Raw genomic sequence first — 22265 nt, 5'->3', positions numbered from 1 at the left:
TTAGTTGTAAATTTAGTTAAGGTCTTGTGGAGTCCAGCTATCAACAGCCCAGGGCTGATCTGACGCACTCTGTATCACGCAGGTGATTGTAAACTTACACACAAGTCATACTTCACAAGTCATTTAACACACTGTCTAGTGAAATTATTGACATGAAAGTAGAACCGCTCTGTGTAATTAGCCAGTGCAGAATTATAGACAGTTTAATAAAATGAAGTGTAATCTATACTTCTTAATAAAACATTCAGAGAAATAAAGCTGCTTACACACTGAGCAAGTGGTCTTAAATTAACACCAGTTTAAAATGGGGTTAAATATTTTATTTACAGATTTAAACAGAAAGCGTGGATTCTTTCTCTGTGAGATCATACATAAAAAGAAATAAATCATAAAACAGAAACATTCTGATTGTCCAGACAGATGAGTTTATGACGACGTCTGCTCGTGTTTCAGCCGCTTCGGCGACGGTTCTTCTGAGCAACCTGGAGCAACGAGACAGAGGAAAGGGTTATAGTGTATACGTTTGTGTGTGTGTGTGTGTGTGTGTGTGTGTGAGAGAGAGAGAGAAAGACCCACCCTCCTCCTCCTGCACGTCTTGTGTGTACAGCACGTCTCTCGGCATGCTGAAGCTCACACACATCATCTCCTTGTTCGGCGCCACATTTCTCACCATGTGCACGTCACACCGTCCTTTCAGCGAAGTCCCTAACCTCAGCTCGGCGCGCTCCAGCACGTCCCTCTCAGGCTCGTCCTCTTTGGAGAAGCCGTAGACGTGGACCCGGGGCAGGACGGTGTTATCAGGACCCGGGTCCGTCTCACCCCGCAGCAGGCCCCTGAACGCGTCGAGAAAGTCGAGAGCTAACGCCGGGAGGTTCATGATGACGTGGATAGAGGAGGAAGGACCTGAGTTCCTGATCAGATCAGGGAGACGCTCTCGCATTGGGCCTTGAATGAACTCCCGGCCATCGAGGTTAAAGGTCGTTACCTTGGAGTCAACCTTGTTGAGCTTGCTGTTGTGTCGAAGCCACTTGTAGGACTCGGGGTTGAGGTCGTTGGCGAAAACGGAGCAGCCGCGACGCGCCGCTAACACGGCGAAGGGTCCGACTCCGGCGAAGACGTCGAACACCACGTCTCCACGGCGGAGCAGAGAAACGACTCGCTCGTGCTCGGTGCTGAGACGAGGGTTCCAGTACACACGTGAGAAATCAAACTCGTACGACACGCCGTTCTCCTTCACCTGCAGCACAGGAGAGAACCCGCGGCTAATTAGATCGCAGTCGTAACAAACATCACTTGTACAGGATTAGGATTAATGATGACGATGATGATTAGTGCTGTGTGAACGCTTTCTCTCCACCTCACCTTGGCCACCATGTTGTTTTCTCCAGCCAGAACCTCCATCTGAAAGAATCTGTAGGTCGAGTCGATGGTGTTGGTTTTGTTCACCACGCAGGTGACACCCGGGTTCTTATCCATGATCACCTGACCTGCGGATACACAGACACACACACACCTCAACCTCACTGTATTATATACTCATACTCAAGTTTAATTTCTCCAAACAAACGTTCACCTAGGGTTTGTAACCCCTCCCTATTCTCCCTTGGTCTGGAACCTTGTCTGATCTCATTACTAACACCTTACCTCACGCTACTGGGACATTTTTGTGTGAAACCAAACTGACTGTTGATAAATTACAGTTCATGATTTTATCTTTAAGGGCGCGCTAACTTTTGCACTCATGCCTTCATCAATATTAGGCTGGTTTAATTCAGTAAGGTTGTATGATGTGTTTTATGAATAGCTGTACCATGTAAGCCTGATGTGTTGCCCCGCCCCTTTCCTCACCTATCAGGTGTTTATACGGCAGCTGGTGGTCTCGGAGGTTCATGTGCGCGATGTGTCCCACTCGACTGAACCCTGACGTCACGTCCTGTCCTTCAGGAAGCACAGCGCGCAGAACCTCCTCGCTCTTCAGGTTCTCGTACGTCAGTTTGAGCTGGTAGCGTCTGATCTCTGGCTCCACCCCGAACGCCTTCAGGGCCGCCGCCTCCTCGGGACCGAACGACTCGGCAGACTCGACGCTCTGAGGGTCGAGCAGGAGCAGCCGGTGCTCTGCGTCCGCCTCGTCGTCATCTACGACCCGCTTGAGACCTGGCCTCTGCAGCGCCACCTTCTTGAGGCTCTTAACGAGTCGGTTGAGGACGGGGGTGGGGATCCGTATGGCAGGAACTAGCACTGTCTGTGTGAAGGCGTCGCGCTCGAGGACGGTCATCCCTCGTACAGCAGCGGGGGCGCGGTACAGACCGAGCTCGGGGTCCATCATGACCGACGATCGTGCACGAAGCACAGAGACGTCCCCTGGGACGAGACAGGAGGAGAGGACGCGATGGAGTCCAACACGGCGAGGAACAAAGAGGAGAGAGAGCAGCCTGGGAACGCTGCTGTAGTCACAAAACACACACACACAAGGGTATGTAGTAATCATTGTTTCACAGAGGGCATGTGAATAAAAATATGATGAATTTAATGATGATTAAGTCAAAACTGTGTGGATTTTATTAACTGAACTACACAAACCTGTCATGGACATTCACACTGTCGTATTCAGAGTAAGAAATTACACATCTTGTGCTTTTGTGTGTTTATTTCTTGAGAAGTAGAAAAGGGTGCATAACTAATAACTGACAGGTCCTGGATCAGCTGCTAAAACTAACAAACTAAAAAACCCTGCAGCTGTGTTTAATGTGACAGGTCCTGGATCAGCTGCTAAAACTAATATAAACTAAAAACCCTGCAGCTGTGTTTAATGTGACAGGTCCTGGATCAGCTGCTAAAACTAATATAAACTAAAAACCCTGCAGCTGTGTTTAATGTGACAGGTCCTGGATCAGCTGCTAAAACTAATATAAACTAAAAACCCTGCAGCTGTGTTTAATGTGACAGGTCCTGGATCAGCTGCTAAAACTAATATAAACTAAAAACCCTGCAGCTGTGTTTAATGTGACAGGTCCTGGATCAGCTGCTAAAACTAATATAAACTAAAAACCCTGCAGCTGTGTTTAATGTGACAGGTCCTGGATCAGCTGCTAAAACTAATATAAACTAAAAACCCTGCAGCTGTGTTTAATGTGACAGGTCCTGGATCAGCTGCTAAAACTAACAAACTAAAAACCCTGCAGCTGTGTTTAATGTGACAGGTCCTGGATCAGCTGCTAAAACTAACAAACTAAAAACCCTGCAGCTGTGTTTAATGTGACAGGTCCTGGATCAGCTGCAGTTCGGTTTCTATTATCCGCTTCTGTGGACAAACCTGAAGGTCTTAGTTTAACCCCAGACCCTCCACATGTTTTATTTAATCCTTTACTAACAACACATGCACACTTCCTTAAATAAAGTACGTTTAAACCGTTTTATTCCGCCGCTTCACTCACCTTAACATCCCACCGGCGACACGCGCGAGGAGCTGTTTCTTTACGTCATCTTTAGGCGACGCGCTCGCCCTCTATCTGATTGGTCGCGAGCGGAGCGGCTCTAGTTGAGGGGATGAAACGTCATCAATAATCGACACATAAACATTCCGTGTGATCATATGACCAGGAGATCAGGGCTGAGAGGCAGCGCGGCGCGTCAGGAGGGAGAAGAGAAGAGAAGGGAGTTTAGTTTTAATAAATAATGAGAAGAGTGTAGAGAGAGAAAGAGAGAGAGAGAGAGGAAAATGAGGACAGAGAGAGAGAACACCACGGTGCAGAGTGAGGGAGAGGGGGAGGAGTCAGCGCCACTGCTGGGACAGGTGACATGTCTCTCACACACACACACACATACACACACACACACACACACACACACACACAACTTTAATTTATTTTTAATATTGTTTTAAAGCAGCCTCACAAAAATGAAAAGAAAATTTGAAAAGAAAATGTCTAGAAGTGTGTGTGAGTTGGTAACATAAGTGTGTCAAACTGTATGAACACACAGGTTTAAAGATGTATACACACTAGAAATGTCCAAAAAAGACAAGATCGAACAGAAAAAGGTGTAAATGTGAATCATGGAGAGATCATAAGGAACACACTGACATGCACTTGCTTTCTGTTTAACATCTGACCTCTCAGGATCTCCTGAAAGTGCATCTGATCCTCAACTGACCCTTTAAACCTCTCTCTTTTTGTCTCTGAGAAATCTCACCGTGTGTGATCATCATCTGGATCAGGCACTCTGAAGGATCTCGTTCCTCGTGCTGTCACGTGTCAGTCTTTTGCTCTTCGCCCTTCTGTTTTCTGTTCAGCCGTTCCTGCTGACCTGTTAGTTTCGCTTGCTGTGTGTGGTGTGGTGATCAGTTAAAATGTCATGGGGCTAAAAGACAACAAAGTCAAACAGCTGTTGCGTTTTTCTGTCTATTATGTTGTAATAGACTGTTCTGTTCCCTTTATCACTACCAGGAGTAATACTACTACTAATAACTAATAATTAGACAGAGTGCTGGTCTGGTACAACATGTAACAGGCCGTGGTGTTTAATGCCATATTCTACTCCCTTTTACAAAGTCACTGTAAATTTTAGATGTGTGTTAATGTTCCAGATGAAATACTGCACAGACCTGGGATTCCCGAAAGTTTGATTTTTCTCCCAAAATGTGTGCCCTGTTTCTCTTGGCCCTGTGTGAAAGTGCATTTTTCCAGCCAATCAAAATGCAGGAAATGGCTTTTTTTATTATTCCTTCCTAATTTGTCCCAAAATAATTAAAAACTAAATGATGTATAATAGTTTCCTTTTTAATTCATTAGCTCAATCTCCGTGACAGGTTTAACTTAAGTAAAGAAAACTAAAACACTGTGTGTGTGATACACAGGAAGGTGTGATGGAGGTCATGTAATGTGTATATCCTGCATCCTGCAGCATCCGCACACACACACACACACACACACACACACACACACACACATGTTAATGCTGCAGGTGAAGCATTAAACATGTCTAGGCTTTTAGAGACAAAACAATTAAACCTGTCTTCATAAAATTATAATGTAAAAAGTAATAAATAAGAAAGTAATAAACCTGATGATAAACACTGAACATCTGTGGTTACACTCACCATCATTTACTCCACACTGCTCGTAAGACTGTCTGTTTTTCCAGCTGTGTTAGTTAATCTGACTCCTTTACCCATGTGTGGTGTTTAAATGTAAACTTTAATGAGTTCAGGACGTCACGTTCCTCCTGAATAAGGACAATGAGACACAGACAGAAACTTTGAGACACACTCCTGTTGTGAACAGTAATATTTCTCTCTCTGTCTCTCAGAATGTTCAGGTCTCCACAGGCTCCTCGTTCACCTTCTCGGTGTTTAATCTGATGAACGCCATCATGGGCAGCGGGATCCTGGGCTTGGCGTACGCCGTGGCCTGTACAGGTGTGCTGGGCTTCAGGTGAGCTTTGAACCCTCCTCCTCCTCCTCTTCCTGCTGCGCTGCACTAAACACAGCAGATGAGCAGCAGCTGTAGCTTCATCCACTGCATGCTTTATTACACACACACACACAGCGTTAAACTGCCTGTGTGTTCTGTGCAGTATTTTGTTGTTGCTGGTCTCCAGTTTGGCCGCCTACTCCATCCACCTCCTACTCACACTGTGTGACCAGACAGGTGACGTGACCTTTAACCTCTCTCACCACTTTCCCCTCTATCCTGCTCATGTGACCCCTTCGCTCTGAGGCTTGATTTCCTGCGTTCTCCCTGTTTCTAACAGCAGCACGAGTTCAGCATTTAATATGTTTGTTTGTTTGTTTGTCAATGCGTGCAGGTCTGACCTCGTATGAGGGTCTGGGCGAGAGAGCCTTTAACAAACCCGGAAAGGTGAGAGTTTAGTTATCTACCTGCCTCTGCCTCGGATTCAGCTACACACACATACACACACACACACACACACACACACACACACACACAACTTTTTAGTCATGTCTCGGTGTGTGTGTTTTTGTGTGTAAGGTGCTGGTGGCGTGTACCATCCTGATCCAGAATATGGGAGGTGAGGAGTGAACGTGAGAACACACACACACACACACACACACACACACACACACACACACACACACAGAGCTAGGTAACAGTGGTACCCCCCCCTCTCTCCACAGCCATGGCTTCCTACATGTTCATCCTAAAGATCGAGCTTCCTCCCACCATCGACGGCTTCCTGGGAGCAGAGCATTCTGGGTAAAATATATTTATTTCTCCATATCAGTGCAACTTAGTGGGGTTTGTTTAAAAACTGTACATTTCCTGTGTGTGTGTGTGTGTGTGTTGCAGCATGTGGTATGAGAATGGTGTGTGGTTATTGATCCTGGTCACGGTGTGTGTGGTGCTTCCTCTCGCTCTGCTGCCCAAAATCGGTAAGCTGTCACTGGCGACTGTGTGTGTGTGTGTGTGTGTGTGAGCATTAGGTTTATGATGATCTTTGCTCTTTATCATATGTGTATGTGTGTAAACTATTTACATTTACATTTAGGCATGTGGCGGACTCTTTTATCCAGAGCGACTTACAAAAGTGCTTTGTAGTTTCAGTTATAAAATAGATCCGTACTCTGGGTTACTCTGGGTTACTCTGGGTTACTCTGGGTTACTTAGGGTTACTCTGGGTTACTCTGGGTTACTCTGGGTTACTCTGGGTTACTAACTATAAGGGGGTTTAAGGGGATTAAATCAAGTATTGAAGAAACAGATAGGTCTTGAGGTTTTGTTTAAAGATTACCAACGACTCAGCTGTACGGACATCTAGAGAAAACTGAGAGACGATGGGACAAACCGCGCTGGAGGATCGGAGGGAACGTGGTGCGGTGCGTGGTGTGATTAGAGCTGGGAGGTAAGTGGGTGCTGGGACGTTTTTAGCTTTGTAGGCGAACATCAGGGTTTCGAATTTGATACAGGAGCTACAGGGAGTGGAGAAGTGGGGGTGGGAGAACGTGGGAAGGTTGAAGACGAGACATGCAGCTGGACGACAGAAGAGGACCCAGTACTGGACCCTGTGGGACACCAGTGGAGAGTCTGCGTGGAGCAGATGTGGATTCCTGACATCTTCTAGGTAGGAAGCGACCCATGGCCGTGTCATGCCACAGATTCCAAGGCTCATAAGGACAGACAGGAGAATCTTGTGGTCCATAAGGACGAGGACAGGTGACAGTTTAGCTCATCCAACAGCATGGAGCTTCTCTGTGCTAGACAAAAGAGCAGTCTCTGTGGAATGTGCTTTTTTTAATCCGGTTTGGTTGGGATCATTGATGTTTTGCGCGAGACATTTGATTGTGCGTCCTTCTCTGTTGTGTCCTGACAGGTTGCCTGGGTTACAGCAGCAGCCTGTCGTTCTTCTTCATGCTCTTTTTTGCCGCCGTGGTGAGTTTATTTAACTCCTGCTACACACCGTTAATAACACTTAACCGTTTAATAACCAGCGTGCCGCGCCTTTTATCCGTTTCCAGTTACACTCACTCACACTTAGTCTCAGACCCCTCTGACACTGGAGACTCCTTCCTCAAATAAAGTCTCCATATCAACAATTACATGCCTGTTTAATCCATTTATCACGTGTTTTACACGTCCCTGTGGACGAGCCGTTGCCAAGGAGACCGTAACGTCTTCGAGTGGGCACATTAACCGTTGTTATAGAGAACTAATCAACACCTTCTGACCAATCAGAGCGCAGGATTCTGTGAATATTAATCAGTGACTGATCGGCTTGTTGTGTTCAGGTGGTGGTGAAGAAATGGTCAGTACCGTGTCCACTGCCTGACAACTCTACTGTCACCAAGGTAACACACTACCACACTCGCTCAGACACTCGCACACACACACACACACATGCAGTGACTTTTTTGTTTTTAATGAGCGTCTGTGTGTGTTTAGCAGATCACTAACTCGTCTCTCTCAGACTGCAGCGCTCAGCTCTTCATCTTCTCCAGTAAGGTGAGACCACACACACACACACACACACACACACACACACACACTGTCCTTGAGTTAAACAGACAAATGAATTGATGAACAGACTCAATTTTAACACACTGCTCTGTGTGTGTGTGTGTGTGTGTGTTGCAGAGTGCCTATGCCATCCCCACTATGGCGTTCTCCTTCCTGTGTCACACTGCAGTGCTGCCCATTTACTGTGAGCTCCAGCGGTCAGTCTCTTACACACACACACACACACACACAAATTAAAACACTTATTAATGATTGGGACAACCAGCTGTCTATTACAAAAAAGGTTTTACAAACAAATATTGATTAAAGTGTTGAAAACTACCGTTACAGTTTAATTAATTTGTCTCTGTTTACTTTATTCAAACACTTTTTTTCAAAACAGCTTCTAACACTGAATGAAATGTGTTTGTGTGTGTGTGTGTGTGTGTGTGTGTGTGTGTGTGTGAGACAGACCCTCCAAGCGCAGGATGCAGGGCGTGGCCAATGTGAGCATCTTCCTCAGCTTCCTGGTCTACCTGGTCTCCGCCCTCTTCGGCTACCTCACCTTCTACGGTAAGCGAGATGGGACGCGCGGGACTAACGCTCAGCGTTCGTGTCCTGTGTGAGAGAAACGCAGGGAGAAGTGTAAGTGTAAGCCGCGGCAGCCCAGAGTCAGATCCACTGTATATAAACTCTGTAATGATGGGGTTTCCTCCGGGGTCTCTGGTTTCCTCCCAGAGTCCAAAGACACGCTGTAGGCTGACCGGTGGTTCAGAATCACTCAGAGTGTGTGAATGAGTGTGTGAATGAGTGTGTGAATGAGTGTGTGAATGAGTGTGTGAATGAGTGTGTGAATGAGTGTGTGAATGAGTGTGTGAATGAGTGTGTGAATTTAAAATGTATTTATTCTTGAACTATCACTGTTAATATGATTAATTACCTAGTAGTTAAAATCATTAATAAACCTTTTGCTGTTATTAATTTGATTAACTACACTCTTTTATTATGTTAATTTATTGAAATGTTAGCGATGTGACAGCACTAATAATACTTACAAAACAACTTTAACAACTTAACTATTTTATTGATCACATCGATCACATATGTAACTGTGTGTGTGTGTGTGTGTGTGTGTGTGCGTTTCAGGTCAGGTGGACTCTGAGTTGTTGCAAGGTTATGACCTTTACCTCCCACATGACATGCTGGTGATGTCGGTGCGTCTGATGATCCTGGTGGCTGTGCTGCTCACCGTGCCGCTCATTCACTTCCCTGTGAGTCTGGGAAAAGTCTGGGTTCTCTCTCAACCTGTTTGTGCCTGTCTCACCCCTTTGAACCCGTCTGCACCCATCTGTACCTGTCTCACCCCTCTGTACCTGTCTCACCCCTCTGTACCTGTCTCACCTGTCTGTAATGATATCATACAGACAACAATGTTATTTATAATACAGCAGATACAATCAGAAGACTCCCATGGGCTAGAGCCTAGAGTTTATTTACATATGTCTATCTGTCTGTCTCTCTGTCTGTCTCTCAGGCTCGTAAAGCAGTGTTATTGTTACTCAGAGGAGAGAGACCGTTCTCCTGGCTGTCTCACTGCGTCTCCACGTTTATCCTCCTGCTGATCATCGAGCTGCTGGCCATCTACGTCCCCAACATCAGGAACGTCTTCGGAGTCGTAGGTGTGTGTCTATTTGTATGTATGTGTGTAAGAGCCTGTGTGTGTGTGTGTACACCTGCATCTATGTACCTCTGTGTGTGTTTGTGTGTTAGAATTGCATACTTATATATAACTAATATAGTCACTTAGACTAACAAAAATCATTTCTCATGACTTTACTGTTTACTGTTTACTCTGTGTGTGTGTGTGTGTGTGTGTGTGTGTGTGTGTGTGTGCGCGTGTGCTTTCTCCAGGTTCCACTACCTCAACCTGTTTGCTATTTGTGTATCCTGGTCTATTTTATCTCCGTGTCAGTAATGACCACATCGGCTCTGCCTCTTCAATTGGGGTGAGAAACACACACACACACACACACACACACACACACACACACACACACACACACACACACTTGTCCCACATTTTTGTGCCACAGAGTTTAGACCTTTCAGGCTCTACTGTGAGTTATATGTCAGCTAATTATGAGACGGTTAACACACTGCTGCTGAAAATTAAAACATTCTCTCTCTCTCTCTATGCTAGGCTGTTGCTCTCGTGGTGTTTGGTGTGTTTGTAGGGTTGCTGAGCCTGATTATCATCATCATTTCATGGGTCCAGGAATCCTGACCTCAACCTTTTGACCTCTGACCTTTCCTTCCATTCCTGCAGACATTTGCACATTGACGCTCAACAGAGTGATTAAAAGAGGAACTGTTATCAGTGGAACACGCGTTTACTGTTTAATTACACAGGGGGACCAATATTACTGTAACACAGACACAGCTTTAAGCACTAAAACGTACAATACAGGAGCCAGTTTACACTCTCAGACAGGGGGACCATTATTACTGTACTGCGCAAAATACCGACCCGAATATTAAACACACACACTGAATCATAAACCCAATTAATATTTAACACACACAGTTTTACTGCTGATGTGAAAGTATTCTGCTGATCAACACGGCCTGAGAAGGACTCGTTCTCAATTTGTATATACATATCATCACTTCCTCTGTGTGTGTGTGTGTGTGTGTGTGTGTGTGTGTGTATGTGTTTTCACTTTGCTGAATAATAAAAGGAAAACGCTGGTGTTTGAATCATTCATGTCTCTGCGTGTGAATGAGTAAGTGATTGTCTGTTTGTGTGTGTGTGTGTGTGTGTGTGTGTGTGTAAAACATTAATTAAGGGGTCTGTAGGTAATGTAACACTAATTAATTATTAGTGTAACTGTTATTACTGTAACCCACATTAAGGAACCATTTTAACACATTAAACAGGGGGACTGTATTAACTGTGACCCTCATTAGACAAGGGGACTGTATTTACTGTAACACTTATTAGACAGGGGGACTGTATTTACTGTAACACTCATTAGACAGGGGACTGTATTTACTGTAACACTAATTAGACAAGGGGACTGTATTTACTGTGATCCTCATTAGACAGGGGGACTGTATTAACTGTAACACTCATTAGACAGGGGGACTGTATCTACTGTGACACTCATTAGACAGGGGGACTGTATCTACTGTGACACTCATTAGACAGGGCGACTGTATTTACTGTGACACTCATTAGACAGGGGGACTGTATTTACTGTGACACTAATTAGACAGGGGGACTGTATTTACTGTGACACTAATTAGACAGGGGGACTGTATTTACTGTGACACTCATTAGACAGGGGGACTGTATTTACTGTGACACTCATTAGACAGGGGGACTGTATTTACTGTGACACTCATTAGACAGGGGGACTGTATTTACTGTGACACTCATTAGACAGGGGGACTGTATTTACTGTAACCCTCATTACACAGAGGGACTATATTTACTGTGACACTAATTAGACAGGGGGACTGTATTTACTGTAACACTAATTAGACAGGGGGACTGTATTTACTGTAACACTAATTAGACAAGGGGACTGTATTTACTGTGACCCTCATTAGACAGGGGGACTGTATTAACTGTGACCCTCATTAGACAAGGGGACTGTATTTACTGTAACACTCATTAGACATGGGGACTGTATTTACTGTGACACTCATTAGACAGGGCGACTGTATTTACTGTGACACTCATTAGACAAGGGGACTGTATTTACTGTGATCCTCATTAGACAAGGGGACTGTATTTACTGTGACACTCATTAGACAAGGGGACTGTATTTACTGTGACACTCATTAGACAGGGGACTGTATTTACTGTGACACTAATTAGACAGGGGGACTGTATTTACTGTGACACTCATTAGACCGGGGGACTGTATTTACTGTAACCCTCATTACACAGAGGGACTATATTTACTGTGACACTCATTAATTAGTGTAGACAGCGGGACTGTATTTACTGTGACACTCATTAGACAGGGGGACTGTATTTACTGTGACACTCATTAGACAAGGGGACTGTATTTACTGTGACACTCATTAGACAAGGGGACTGTATTTACTGTGACACTCATTAGACAGGGGGACTGTATTTACTGTGACACTCATTAGACAAGGGGACTGTATTTACTGTGACACTCATTAGACAGGGGGACTGTATTTACTGTGACACTCATTAGACAGGGGGACTGTATTTACTGTGACACTCATTAGACAAGGGGACTGTATTTACTGTGACACTCATTAGACAGCGGGACTGTATTTACTGTGACACACATCTCATCACCCCCGGGTGTCAGCTGATCAATTAGTTAATGATGTTTTTCAATGTGTTTAGTCGGATGTGCTGTCAGATCCCACCACACGGGGGCAGAATGATAATAATAATAATAATAATCATAATATATAGTTCACTTTTTATTGGGTTTATTTTATTTCAGTTCTGAATTCTGCTCTTATTCGTTCTGTCATGTTCTGTCTCAGGGGTGTGTGTGTGTGTGTGTGTGTGTGTGTGTGCGTGCGTTGCATATCCTCTTTAGGCATTTGTTTAGCAAAGTGACTTTGCTTCACTACAAACATTCAGGATCTCAGTAGTCCAGAACTTTAGTCAGTAATTTGAGACAGAACCATCCAGAATCTTTTACTGTCTGGCTGCAGCTCGGTCCTGAGAGTCTCTTTCCCACCCAGTCACACAAAACCAGTGGCCTCTGGTCCGTCGTTTTACATGTGGGTCAGACGGCAAATTAGGAGGTTACAGGGTCACAAAGGCTGGAAGTCTCTCAGGCAACACACTGAGGTCCGGCTCACAGGGCCACCTGTCCACCAGCCCAGGGTCTGTGTGTGTGTGTGAGAGTGTGTTTTTTTTTTCTTTTCTGTAACACCTATTAAGAACGATACAGTAATTATGCAGAACTCATTCAACTGGGGACTGTATTTACTGCAACACCATCACACATGGGGACCGTGTTTACTGTAACACTCATTAAACAGGTGATTGTATTTACTGTGACACTAATACAGTGTGATGAGGAACCACTACTACTGTAACACACATCACACAAAATGCAGGGGAACCATTATTTATGCAGCACATCTTAGACAGGAGGACCGTTATTACTGTAACACTAACTAGACCATGGGACTGTTGATATTGTAACACACATTTCACTGACAATTCCATCCCTGTTCCACTGGAAGTTCTGACTTCAGACTAGGGAGAAGACTAAGAAGATCAGGAACACGTCCTCCACTTTGGGTTCAGTGTGTATGATGTCACGTCAGCAAGGACACTCACAACATCAACAGTCAATAAAACACCACCTCACCACTTTAAGCGAGTGTATAGTAGATCCAGAGCAGTCACCCTCAATCACATTTGCTGGTTTATTCTACACGAGGGATCGCTGGTGTTAGCGTGCTAGCTTATTGCTACACAGCACATGCTTTCATGGAGGCCTCCATTTTAATCGTACCTTCAGGCTGAAACACTAAGAATAAGCCATCTGTGTAGAAATCGCGTGTAGATGAGTGTGTCCTCAGCAGGTTCACCTCATTTTAATATTGTTTTCACTTTTGAGCTTGTCAGAGGGTGTGTCGCCATAGTGATCACCACTACGTAGGCGCTTACCTCAATCGCTTTCTCAGGTTACAGGCTGTTTCTGTGACACATCCTTTTAAACACAGTCTACATTTTTATACTTTTGAAGCTTTATAAACATTTTAATTTAGTCTAAATCAGTCCTTTTGGTCACTTTCACAGATTGTGCGTAAGAAAACTGATGTGCCTTAGACACTTCAGAATTCTGAATAAAGCATTAGACCACAATCTGGCAACACAATCCAGATGTGAGATAAGTAAAGTTGATAATGTAAACAAAAACACTGACCTACCTAGGTAATGAACCACACACACACACACACACACACACATGTACACACACACACTGGCGTATTTTTTAGGGCTATGACCTTTCTTTGCCCTATTATTAAAATTTTTCAGTTTTATTTTAATACATTAGTTCATGTTGTTATTTATGTCTGTGTGGAAACCTTTCTCCTCTCAGCAGGACAGAACCAGTGATACATGAACACGTCATCATGGAGTCAGCACTTCTGCTGTTTTGCCTACAAACACCACAACTCTGCCAGCTAAACTGTCCCCAGTTCGCCAGCACTGTGCTGTGTGAAGCGACGTCTGCCCCGCGCCCTGTTACACCTGAGCGATCAGGAGCACCGTGGAATAACCTCTCCTCCCCAGCTGCAACAACAACAACAACAACAACAACACAACAACTCACCTCGGTAACACCTGCTGAGCTGCAGCAAGCCTCCGCAAACCTAAACACAGGACATGAGCAGGCCAGGAGCAGTGTGTGTGTGTGTGTTTATTTATACAATGTCACATGAACATGACACCATCATCCAACAGAACAAATTATTAAAATTTTGTAAATGACAGAAAAATCTCTATTCTCTTGAGTCTCCATATGAGGACGTGACATTGTCTCCCAACTTCATCATTTATATACAGAATCTGTTTGCACCGTCCTCAGGACTGTTGGGTATAATTATTTGGCTAAACTTCTTCCTGGTTGATAAATGTTTAGTTATCAGCTATGAATAAAGAGAGTCAACAGTCAGAAGAGACCGTAATGTTACAGTAGAGTCTCAGGAGGATAAAGTGGGACAAAAGCAGAAATGTAACCCTGGTGTACATGTTCTTTAAACTTTATGTTTAACATTTACTCCTATAATGCGCGCGCATGTGTGTGTGTGTTTATACATTACTGAACAGCACATCAGCATCCAAACAGAGCAGATTATTAAAAAAACATCCTAATTCTGTAAATGATCTGTGAAATCCACATGTTGTAGAGTAAAGTGCACGGTGTAACCCTGGTGTATAGTGGGACAGAAGCAGGGATGTAACCCTGGTGTATAGTGGGACAGGGATGTGACCCTGGTGTATAGTGGGACAGGGATGTGACCCTGGTGTATAGTGGGACAGGGATGTGACCCTGGTGTATAGTGGGACAGGGATGTGACCCTGGTATATAGTGGGACAGGGATGTGACCCTGGTGTATAGTGGGACAGGGATGTGACCCTGGTGTATAGTGGGACAGGGATGTGACCCTGGTATATAGTGGGACAGGGATGTGACCCTGGTGTATAGTGGGACAGGGATGTGACCCTGGTGTATAGTGGGACAGGGATGTGACCCTGGTGTATAGTGGGACAGGGATGTGACCCTGGTATATAGTGGGACAGGGATGTGACCCTGGTGTATAGTGGGACAGGGATGTGACCCTGGTGTATAGTGGGACAGGGATGTGACCCTGGTATATAGTGGGACAGGGATGTGACCCTGGTGTATAGTGGGACAGGGATGTGACCCTGGTGTATAGTGGGACAGGGATGTGACCCTGGTGTATAGTGGGACAGGGATGTGACCCTGGTGTATAGTGGGACAGGGATGTGACCCTGGTGTATAGTGGGACAGGGATGTGACCCTGGTGTATAGTGGGACAGAAATGTGACCCTGGTGTATAGTGGGACAGGGATGTGACCCTGGTGTATAGTGGGACAGGGATGTGACCCTGGTGTATAGTGGGACAGGGATGTAACCCTGGTGTATAGTGGGACAGGGATGTAACCCTGGTGTATAGTGGGACAGGGATGTGACCCTGGTGTATAGTGGGACAGGGATGTGACCCTGGTGTATAGTGGGACAGGGATGTAACCCTGGTGTATAGTGGGACAGGGATGTGACCCTGGTGTATAGTGGGACAGGGATGTGACCCTGGTGTATAGTGGGACAGGGATGTAACCCTGGTGTATAGTGGGACAGGGATGTAACCCTGGTGTATAGTGGGACAGGGATGTGACCCTGGTGTATAGTGGGACAGGGATGTGACCCTGGTGTATAGTGGGACAGGGATGTGACCCTGGTGTATAGTGGGACAGGGATGTGACCCTGGTGTATAGTGGGACAGGGATGTAACCCTGGTGTATAGTGGGACAGGGATGTAACCCTGGTGTATAGTGGGACAGGGATGTGACCCTGGTGTATAGTGGGACAGGGATGTGACCCTGGTGTATAGTGGGACAGGGATGTGACCCTGGTGTATAGTGGGACAGGGATGTGACCTGGTGTATAGTGGGACAGGGATGTGACCCTGGTGTATAGTGGGACAGGAATGTGACCCTGGTGTATAGTGGGACAGGGATGTGACCCTGGTGTATAGTGGGACAGGGATGTGACCCTGGTGTATAGTGGGACAGGGATGTGACCCTGGTGTATAGTGGGACAGGGATGTGACCCTGGTGTAAATGCTGCTGAAGTTTTATGTTAAACTTTCACATTTAATATTTTAGTTTCAATGATCTAAATAAACAGTTTCAGTTGAGCGCATAATTACGCACTGATGCGTGCACGAGCTCAGGGTTTGACACACACACACACAGGGCTCTCACACTTCCTCATGTAGAGTCTCTTCCGCGCACACACACACACACACACACACAGAGAGAAGTGAACTCTTCCTTGTTTTCTTCTATTCAGGCTGCACCTGCTCGGTGTACCGGAGGACAGGCGGTCATGTCCCCGCGCCGCGCGCTCTGACCCCCGGCTCGTGCTCTACAGACTGTGTGTGTGTGTGTGTCTCAGTTCTCGGGACAGATGCGGTTCACCGGCTCCCTGAAGGTGCGCGTGGGTGAGGCCGTGGACCTGAAGCCCACCAGCGCGTCCACACGTCACGCCGCCGCGTTCGGTAAAGCGGGCCTGAACCTGAACCTGGGCGCGCACGCCGCCTTGGACCCCTACGTGGTGGTGAAGGTGGACGAGCGCGCGGTGGGACAGACCCGCTCCAAGCCGCGCACCAACGCGCCCACCTACAACGAGGAGTTCAGCGCGTGCGTCAGCTGCGGACAGACGCTGGAGCTCGCGGTCTTCCACGACTCACCGATCGGCTACGACGACTTCGTGGCGAACTGCACGATCCACTTCGAGGACCTGAGGAAGAGCGCGAGCCCCGACGAGACCTTCGAGGGATGGGTGAGTGCGCGCGCCGGGAGTGCGCGCTTCCCTCCCTCTCTGTGTGTGTGTGTGTGTGTGTGTGTTGCACCACTGCATTTTAAAGTTCAACAATATAAATAACCTGATGTATGTAACACTAGCGTGAGGGCGATAAAGATTCTGTAGAAGTGTTTACCAGCTGAAAATAATCTGTAATTAGTTTTTTGGGCTTAAAACGACAAAAACAGCGTTTAAAAATAAAATTCACTTATAAAGTGAAAATATCTTATAACTAATCCCAGTCAAAATATTGACTTTATCTTTAATAATTAATATCTATTGGTGCAGGTGTTTGTTTACATTGAGACAGTAGAGCATTAGGAGATTATTATACAGTAGATTATTAAATCCTCTCTCTCTCCCTCTCTCTCTCTTTCTCCCTCTTTCTCTCTTTCTCTCTCTTTCTCTCCCTCTCTCTCTCTTCCCTCTCTTTCTCTCTCTCCCTCTCTCTCTCTTTTTCTTCCTCTCTCTCTCCCTTTTTCTCTCTCTCTCTCTCTCTCTCTTTTTTCCTCTCTCTCTCTCTCTCTCTCCCTCTTTCTCTCTTTCTCTCTCTCTCTCTCCCTCTCTCTCTCTCCCTCTCTCTCTCTCTCTCTCCCTCTTTCTCTCTCTCTTTCTCTCTCTCTCCCTCTCTCTCTCTCTCCCTCTTTCTCTCTTTCTCTCTCTCTCTCTCCCTCTCTCTCTCTCTCCCTCTCTCCCTCTCTCTCTCTCTCCGACACTTCCCATCATGGTTAAAAAATAACTCCAACATGTAAGTTAAACGGACGTGTTTGACATTATCTGATTCATAACCGCTGTCCTAAACGCTCATTAATCGTCCACATTTTTGCTTGGAGTGTGTGTACTGAACAACACTTAGCTAAAAGTCAGAGTAACAGCTCTACATGCGAGTTCAGACGACTGTAGACATGTCCAAAGTATCTGAATGCATTGTTTAGGAAATGTTCTGTCACACATTTTTACCAATTAATGCCTTAATTGGTCAAATCTTTATCAATTAATGCCGTCCTATCACTGATTTCACTTCTGGCGCCGGTTACATTTCAGGCAGATGTTTAAGTACTGTACTGGAAAAGTCCCAGTAAATTCCGTCCAGTGGTCGATTTAAGACACGCCCACAGTTTGACGCGTGCGCAGGTATAAAACTTGCGGTTTATAATCTGGCACAAAACTGCTCTTAACTTCCCTTCTCCTTAACCTTTCTATTGTTGTACAGTTTGGTGCAGGTTTAACTGCAGGCGAATAGTGAAGGACTGGGAAAGTTTCAATGAATTCTGTTCAGACAGTTTTGTGTGTTGCTGTGACAAAATCTGTCCTGACAGACAGACAGACAGACAGACAGACAGATTTCTGTGAAAGGGTACTAAAGCGAAGATCACCGGCCTGTACCATCAAGGGTACGCCTGTAGTACCTTTAGTCATGGATCTCTTACTGCTGTTAAAGGCGATAGACATGATGCAGGCGTGTGAGAAACGAGTGCACAGCGGTGACTGATCTATTTTTATTTCATTAACTGGCAACAAATCAGTGTTTAAAACCAGAATAACAACAGGGACCTGTTTAAGTGTTTACACACACACACACACTCACACACACACACACACACACACACACAATGCACAGTGTACTACTTACTGAATTGTTCTATGGCATATAATTTAAGCACTTTGTTTGCAGGTGTGTGTGTGTGTGTGTGTGTGTGTGTATGTGCACACTCCTGCCCCCCCCATGAGTTCACGAGCACAAAGATTATCTAAAGACTGGCAATTTATTGAAAGGTTCATCAGCAAGATAACGTCCAGTCTTAACATGCCGTGAGAACTAAAGGCATAACATAAATACAAAGATCAAAAGAGAACAAACAGAATAAATACAGCATCTTCTTTATACACATCAATGCAATCAACATTAGGTAAATAAATGCAAAAACTTACTTTATTGGCTGCCTATTACTGATGGAGAACTTGAACTTTTAATCTGAAAGATTATCTTTAACTTTGGACCTTTAACCCTTAAGCATTAAAGTAAACAGTAGAACTATAGACCCGCTCAACATGCGGTGCGAACGTCATAATAAAAGACTCTTTTCTAAGCATGTTCAACTAACAAGTCTCCAACAAACAAAAATTAAATTTAACCTGACGTCCATGTCAGTTACAAACTGCCTGTTGATAATGTTTGTTTGCTTCCTATGACTCATTACACACACATGCTCACTCACACCTTTATAGCTTTAGCTGAACAACATTATGTGTGTGTGTGTGTGTGTATACCAGGAGTTTAGTGCACTATAGAGTTGTAATGTTGACCCTGGGAAGTGTTTAAACAGTCATGACAGAGGGTGCACACTTGAGCACTTGAGCAGGGGGTGTGTTGCGACGCGGCCGGGTCGCTGCGGCTGGTGATCAGACGATGTAATACTGATATCGTCATATCAACATTGTGATCAACATTTACAGATATGAAAAAAGTCTCAGTGGTTTTATAATACCAAAGTTAAGCGACACGACTTCAACCCCCCCCCCCCTCCCCTGTTTGTGGTTCTTCAGGACATTATCCAGTGTGTTTTAAAATAAAAGGAAATCTTCGAGCAGCTTTGTCTCGCACCTTGTCTCAAACCTTTGAAATCTAGTATTGTATTAAATATAAATTTCTTCCGGTGTCTCTTCACATCTCTGTATATTTAATTCTGCCTGTAATTTAATGATAAGACTTAATGATGCTGCTCCGGGGAAATTTTTAATTTAAAAGTTTCTTTTTGTTAACTTTACAGCAGGGACAAATTCAGACTACAGCTTATCCTGTCACTTCGACTTAATGTGGAAAAATCAGTAAAAACAGATTGAAAAACCTCACCAGGTTTTGACTACATCTTTACTTAGAGTGTGTGCAAACTCCACCAGCTCGGGTGTCCTGTTCAGTGTCTTGTCCAGTGCTGGACGGGGAAATGTCCTTGAGTAGCGTCTCTGCTTGCGTCCATGAAGGGTCGTGTCCAAGACGTGGCGAGTGAGGGAGAAGTAAAAGTAGACAAGCGAGAGTTGAACTCTCATAAGGACAGAGAGACGAGTTTCTCTGGGTTAGACGAGACGCTTCACGCTTGAGGAGTCTTCCTGTGTTCTCAGTCACCCGTGTCATCTGGGTCGGACGTTCAAACGGTTCTGTTCAACACATCATTCAGCCCAAACCTTTCCTCCAACACCAATAAAATCATTGCGTAAAAACTGTTGCATATTACAGTCACTGACCTCCCTTTACTTTGTCTGTATTCTTACAAAAGATAAAAAAACCACGCTGTGTCCCACGCAGGCTTCCGTAGCGTTCTCGTTGATCAGGAACGCTGATTCGACCTCTAATAACCCGAGCCGCTGCTTTCTATTCAAATGTTTGTCTATGCAACACAGTTGTATTATAACATTGTGTAATTATTGTGAATTGTAAAATATACATACGTCTTATACAGTCGGCTGCATTAATATTGGCACCCTTAATGATGTGACGATAGAGCATGCTATAGATAGAAACACGCTGCAGTTACGTACGGTGCCAACACTTCTGACATGTGGTCGTATGAAAGTATTAGTTTTTCATCAAATGAATATATTTTATAGAGTTAAGTGTGAAATAAAACTGTGTAACTGTTGACCTAAAGTGCTGTTTATGCCCAGCTTTACCAAGGGTGCCAAAACTTCTGAAGCAGATTCTAGACTAATGATGGAGTGTTTAAGCAGAGGAGCGACACTGTCCAAGTGTGTGTGTGTGTGTGTGTGTGTGTGTGTGTGTGAGTGTGCGTGTGTGTGCGTGTGGCTGAATACAGGATGTGGAGGCTGTGATCAGACTGACCATATTTAGTCTTCTCATCTTCACTCTGCTGTGTGTGTGTGTGTGTGTGTGTGTGTGTGTGTGTGTGTGTGAGGGGGGCAGGGTGGGGGGCCAAGTGTATATGTGCATTTTTTTTGGACTGCAGAACATTCGCAGGAGGTGTTAAAATGACATTTCACACACACAAACACACACTCACACTTATACACACACACACACACACACACACACACACACACCACACAGAGCTGGGCAATGAAGTGCTATCTCAGCGTCATCGTGCAGTAGGTGTGAGTTTCCTTTACTGTTCTGCTTTGCATGACCACAACACACACATGCACACACACGTACAGGCTGATACACACCCACACACACACACACACACACACACACACACTTCTTATTCAGGAGCCTGCCCCACTTTTCAGGTCAGATCAGCGCTGCTGCAGGACAGTAGTGTGTGTTACAGTGGAGTGTGAGATGGTTTCAGCACAAACATTCATGGGACACTTACAGACGTGTGCCCGTGGAGTGTGTGTTATATTTAAAGCACTTGTCAAGTGTGTGTGAAACTCTATCAGTGTCAGTGTGTGTGTGTGAGAGAGAGAGAATGTTTTAACTGTGTGTGTGTGTGTGTGTGTGTGTGTTTAAAAAAGTATTAACAGACTTAAAAAAAAATTTACATAAGCAATATAATATCTCACTGAATCTGAATGTTGCTTTTGATTAAATCCCCAGTCCTGGTGTGTGTGTGTGTGTGTGTGTGTGTGTGTGTGTGTGTGTGTGTGTTCGTGTGTGTGATTTGTGCAAAGGTTAGAAGAACATTTTAACTATATATATCTATATACAGAGTCACGTCATGGGCAGATGATTCTGATTCAACTTCATGGAAAATTTCCCCTAGCATATGGAGTGTGTGTGTGTGTGTGTGTGTGTGTGTGTGTGTTTGTGTGTGAGGGGATGTACATAGTGTGTACAGGGGGTATGTTGAAGTGCCTTTCTCTCTCTCTCTCTCTCTCTCTCTCTCACACACACACACACACACACACACACACACACACACACACACACACACACACACACACACACACACAGTCAGTTTAAATAGTGTGTGTTAACAATTAGCTGTGATGAGTTGTGAGCGAGAGTGTTTAATCCCACTTCCTCCTGCAGTTATCTTCACCGTCCTTTAAAGGAAATAAAATCCGTCCCTCACTGCACTGCTCTCTCTGTGCTGGGGGGAGAGGGGGGGAGTGACAGAGGGAGGCAGGGAGAGTCAGAGAGAGGCAGTTAGAGTCAGAGAGAGTCAGTAAAAGTTAGAGAGGGGCAGATAAAGTCAGGGAGAGGCAGATAGAGTCAGAGAGGGGC

At 45.0% G+C, this 22265-nt stretch overlaps 3 protein-coding genes across 4 annotated transcripts in view; 2 read left to right on the top strand and 1 right to left on the bottom strand.

Annotated features, from left to right (window-relative positions):
• Window positions 1–284: 284 nt before the first annotated feature.
• Window positions 285–5212, bottom strand: trmt5 (tRNA methyltransferase 5). Its single transcript, XM_053501591.1, has 6 exons — window positions 5099–5212; window positions 3435–3610; window positions 1849–2444; window positions 1363–1487; window positions 577–1237; window positions 285–482 (listed from the first exon to the last, which is right to left on the bottom strand). The coding sequence occupies exons 2-6, from the start codon at window positions 3440–3442 to the stop codon at window positions 427–429; spliced, it is 1446 nt and encodes a 481-aa protein (XP_053357566.1). The 5' UTR covers window positions 3443–3610; window positions 5099–5212; the 3' UTR covers window positions 285–426.
• On the top strand, window positions 3631–10695 carry slc38a6 (solute carrier family 38 member 6). 2 transcript variants are annotated; one of them, XM_053501593.1, is made up of 16 exons: window positions 3631–3793; window positions 5308–5432; window positions 5575–5648; window positions 5806–5858; window positions 5991–6030; window positions 6137–6215; window positions 6309–6391; window positions 7330–7388; window positions 7745–7804; window positions 7902–7958; window positions 8091–8170; window positions 8425–8525; window positions 9099–9223; window positions 9487–9631; window positions 9864–9958; window positions 10153–10695. In XM_053501593.1, exons 1-16 carry the CDS (start codon window positions 3719–3721, stop codon window positions 10234–10236), a joined length of 1335 nt encoding a protein of 444 aa, XP_053357568.1. In that variant the 5' UTR covers window positions 3631–3718; the 3' UTR covers window positions 10237–10695. The 2 variants fall into 2 exon arrangements, with proteins under 2 accessions (XP_053357568.1, XP_053357567.1); XM_053501592.1 differs by having other exon boundaries at window positions 7899–7958.
• Window positions 10696–16495: 5800 nt separating this feature from the next.
• Window positions 16496–22265, top strand: part of prkcha (protein kinase C, eta, a) — a 22978-nt gene continuing 17208 nt past the window's right edge. The window contains exon 1 of the mRNA XM_053501589.1: window positions 16496–17059. Coding sequence (XP_053357564.1) covers window positions 16685–17059 — 375 coding nt within the window. The 5' untranslated portion in view covers window positions 16496–16684. The remainder of the gene's footprint in view (window positions 17060–22265) is intronic.

This window comes from Clarias gariepinus, chromosome 8 (assembly GCF_024256425.1).
Source record: "Clarias gariepinus isolate MV-2021 ecotype Netherlands chromosome 8, CGAR_prim_01v2, whole genome shotgun sequence".
NCBI classification, from domain to species: Eukaryota; Metazoa; Chordata; class Actinopteri; order Siluriformes; family Clariidae; genus Clarias; species Clarias gariepinus.
Note: the sequence above shows the minus strand (reverse complement) of the source record. Positions and strands in the feature narration are given on the sequence as shown.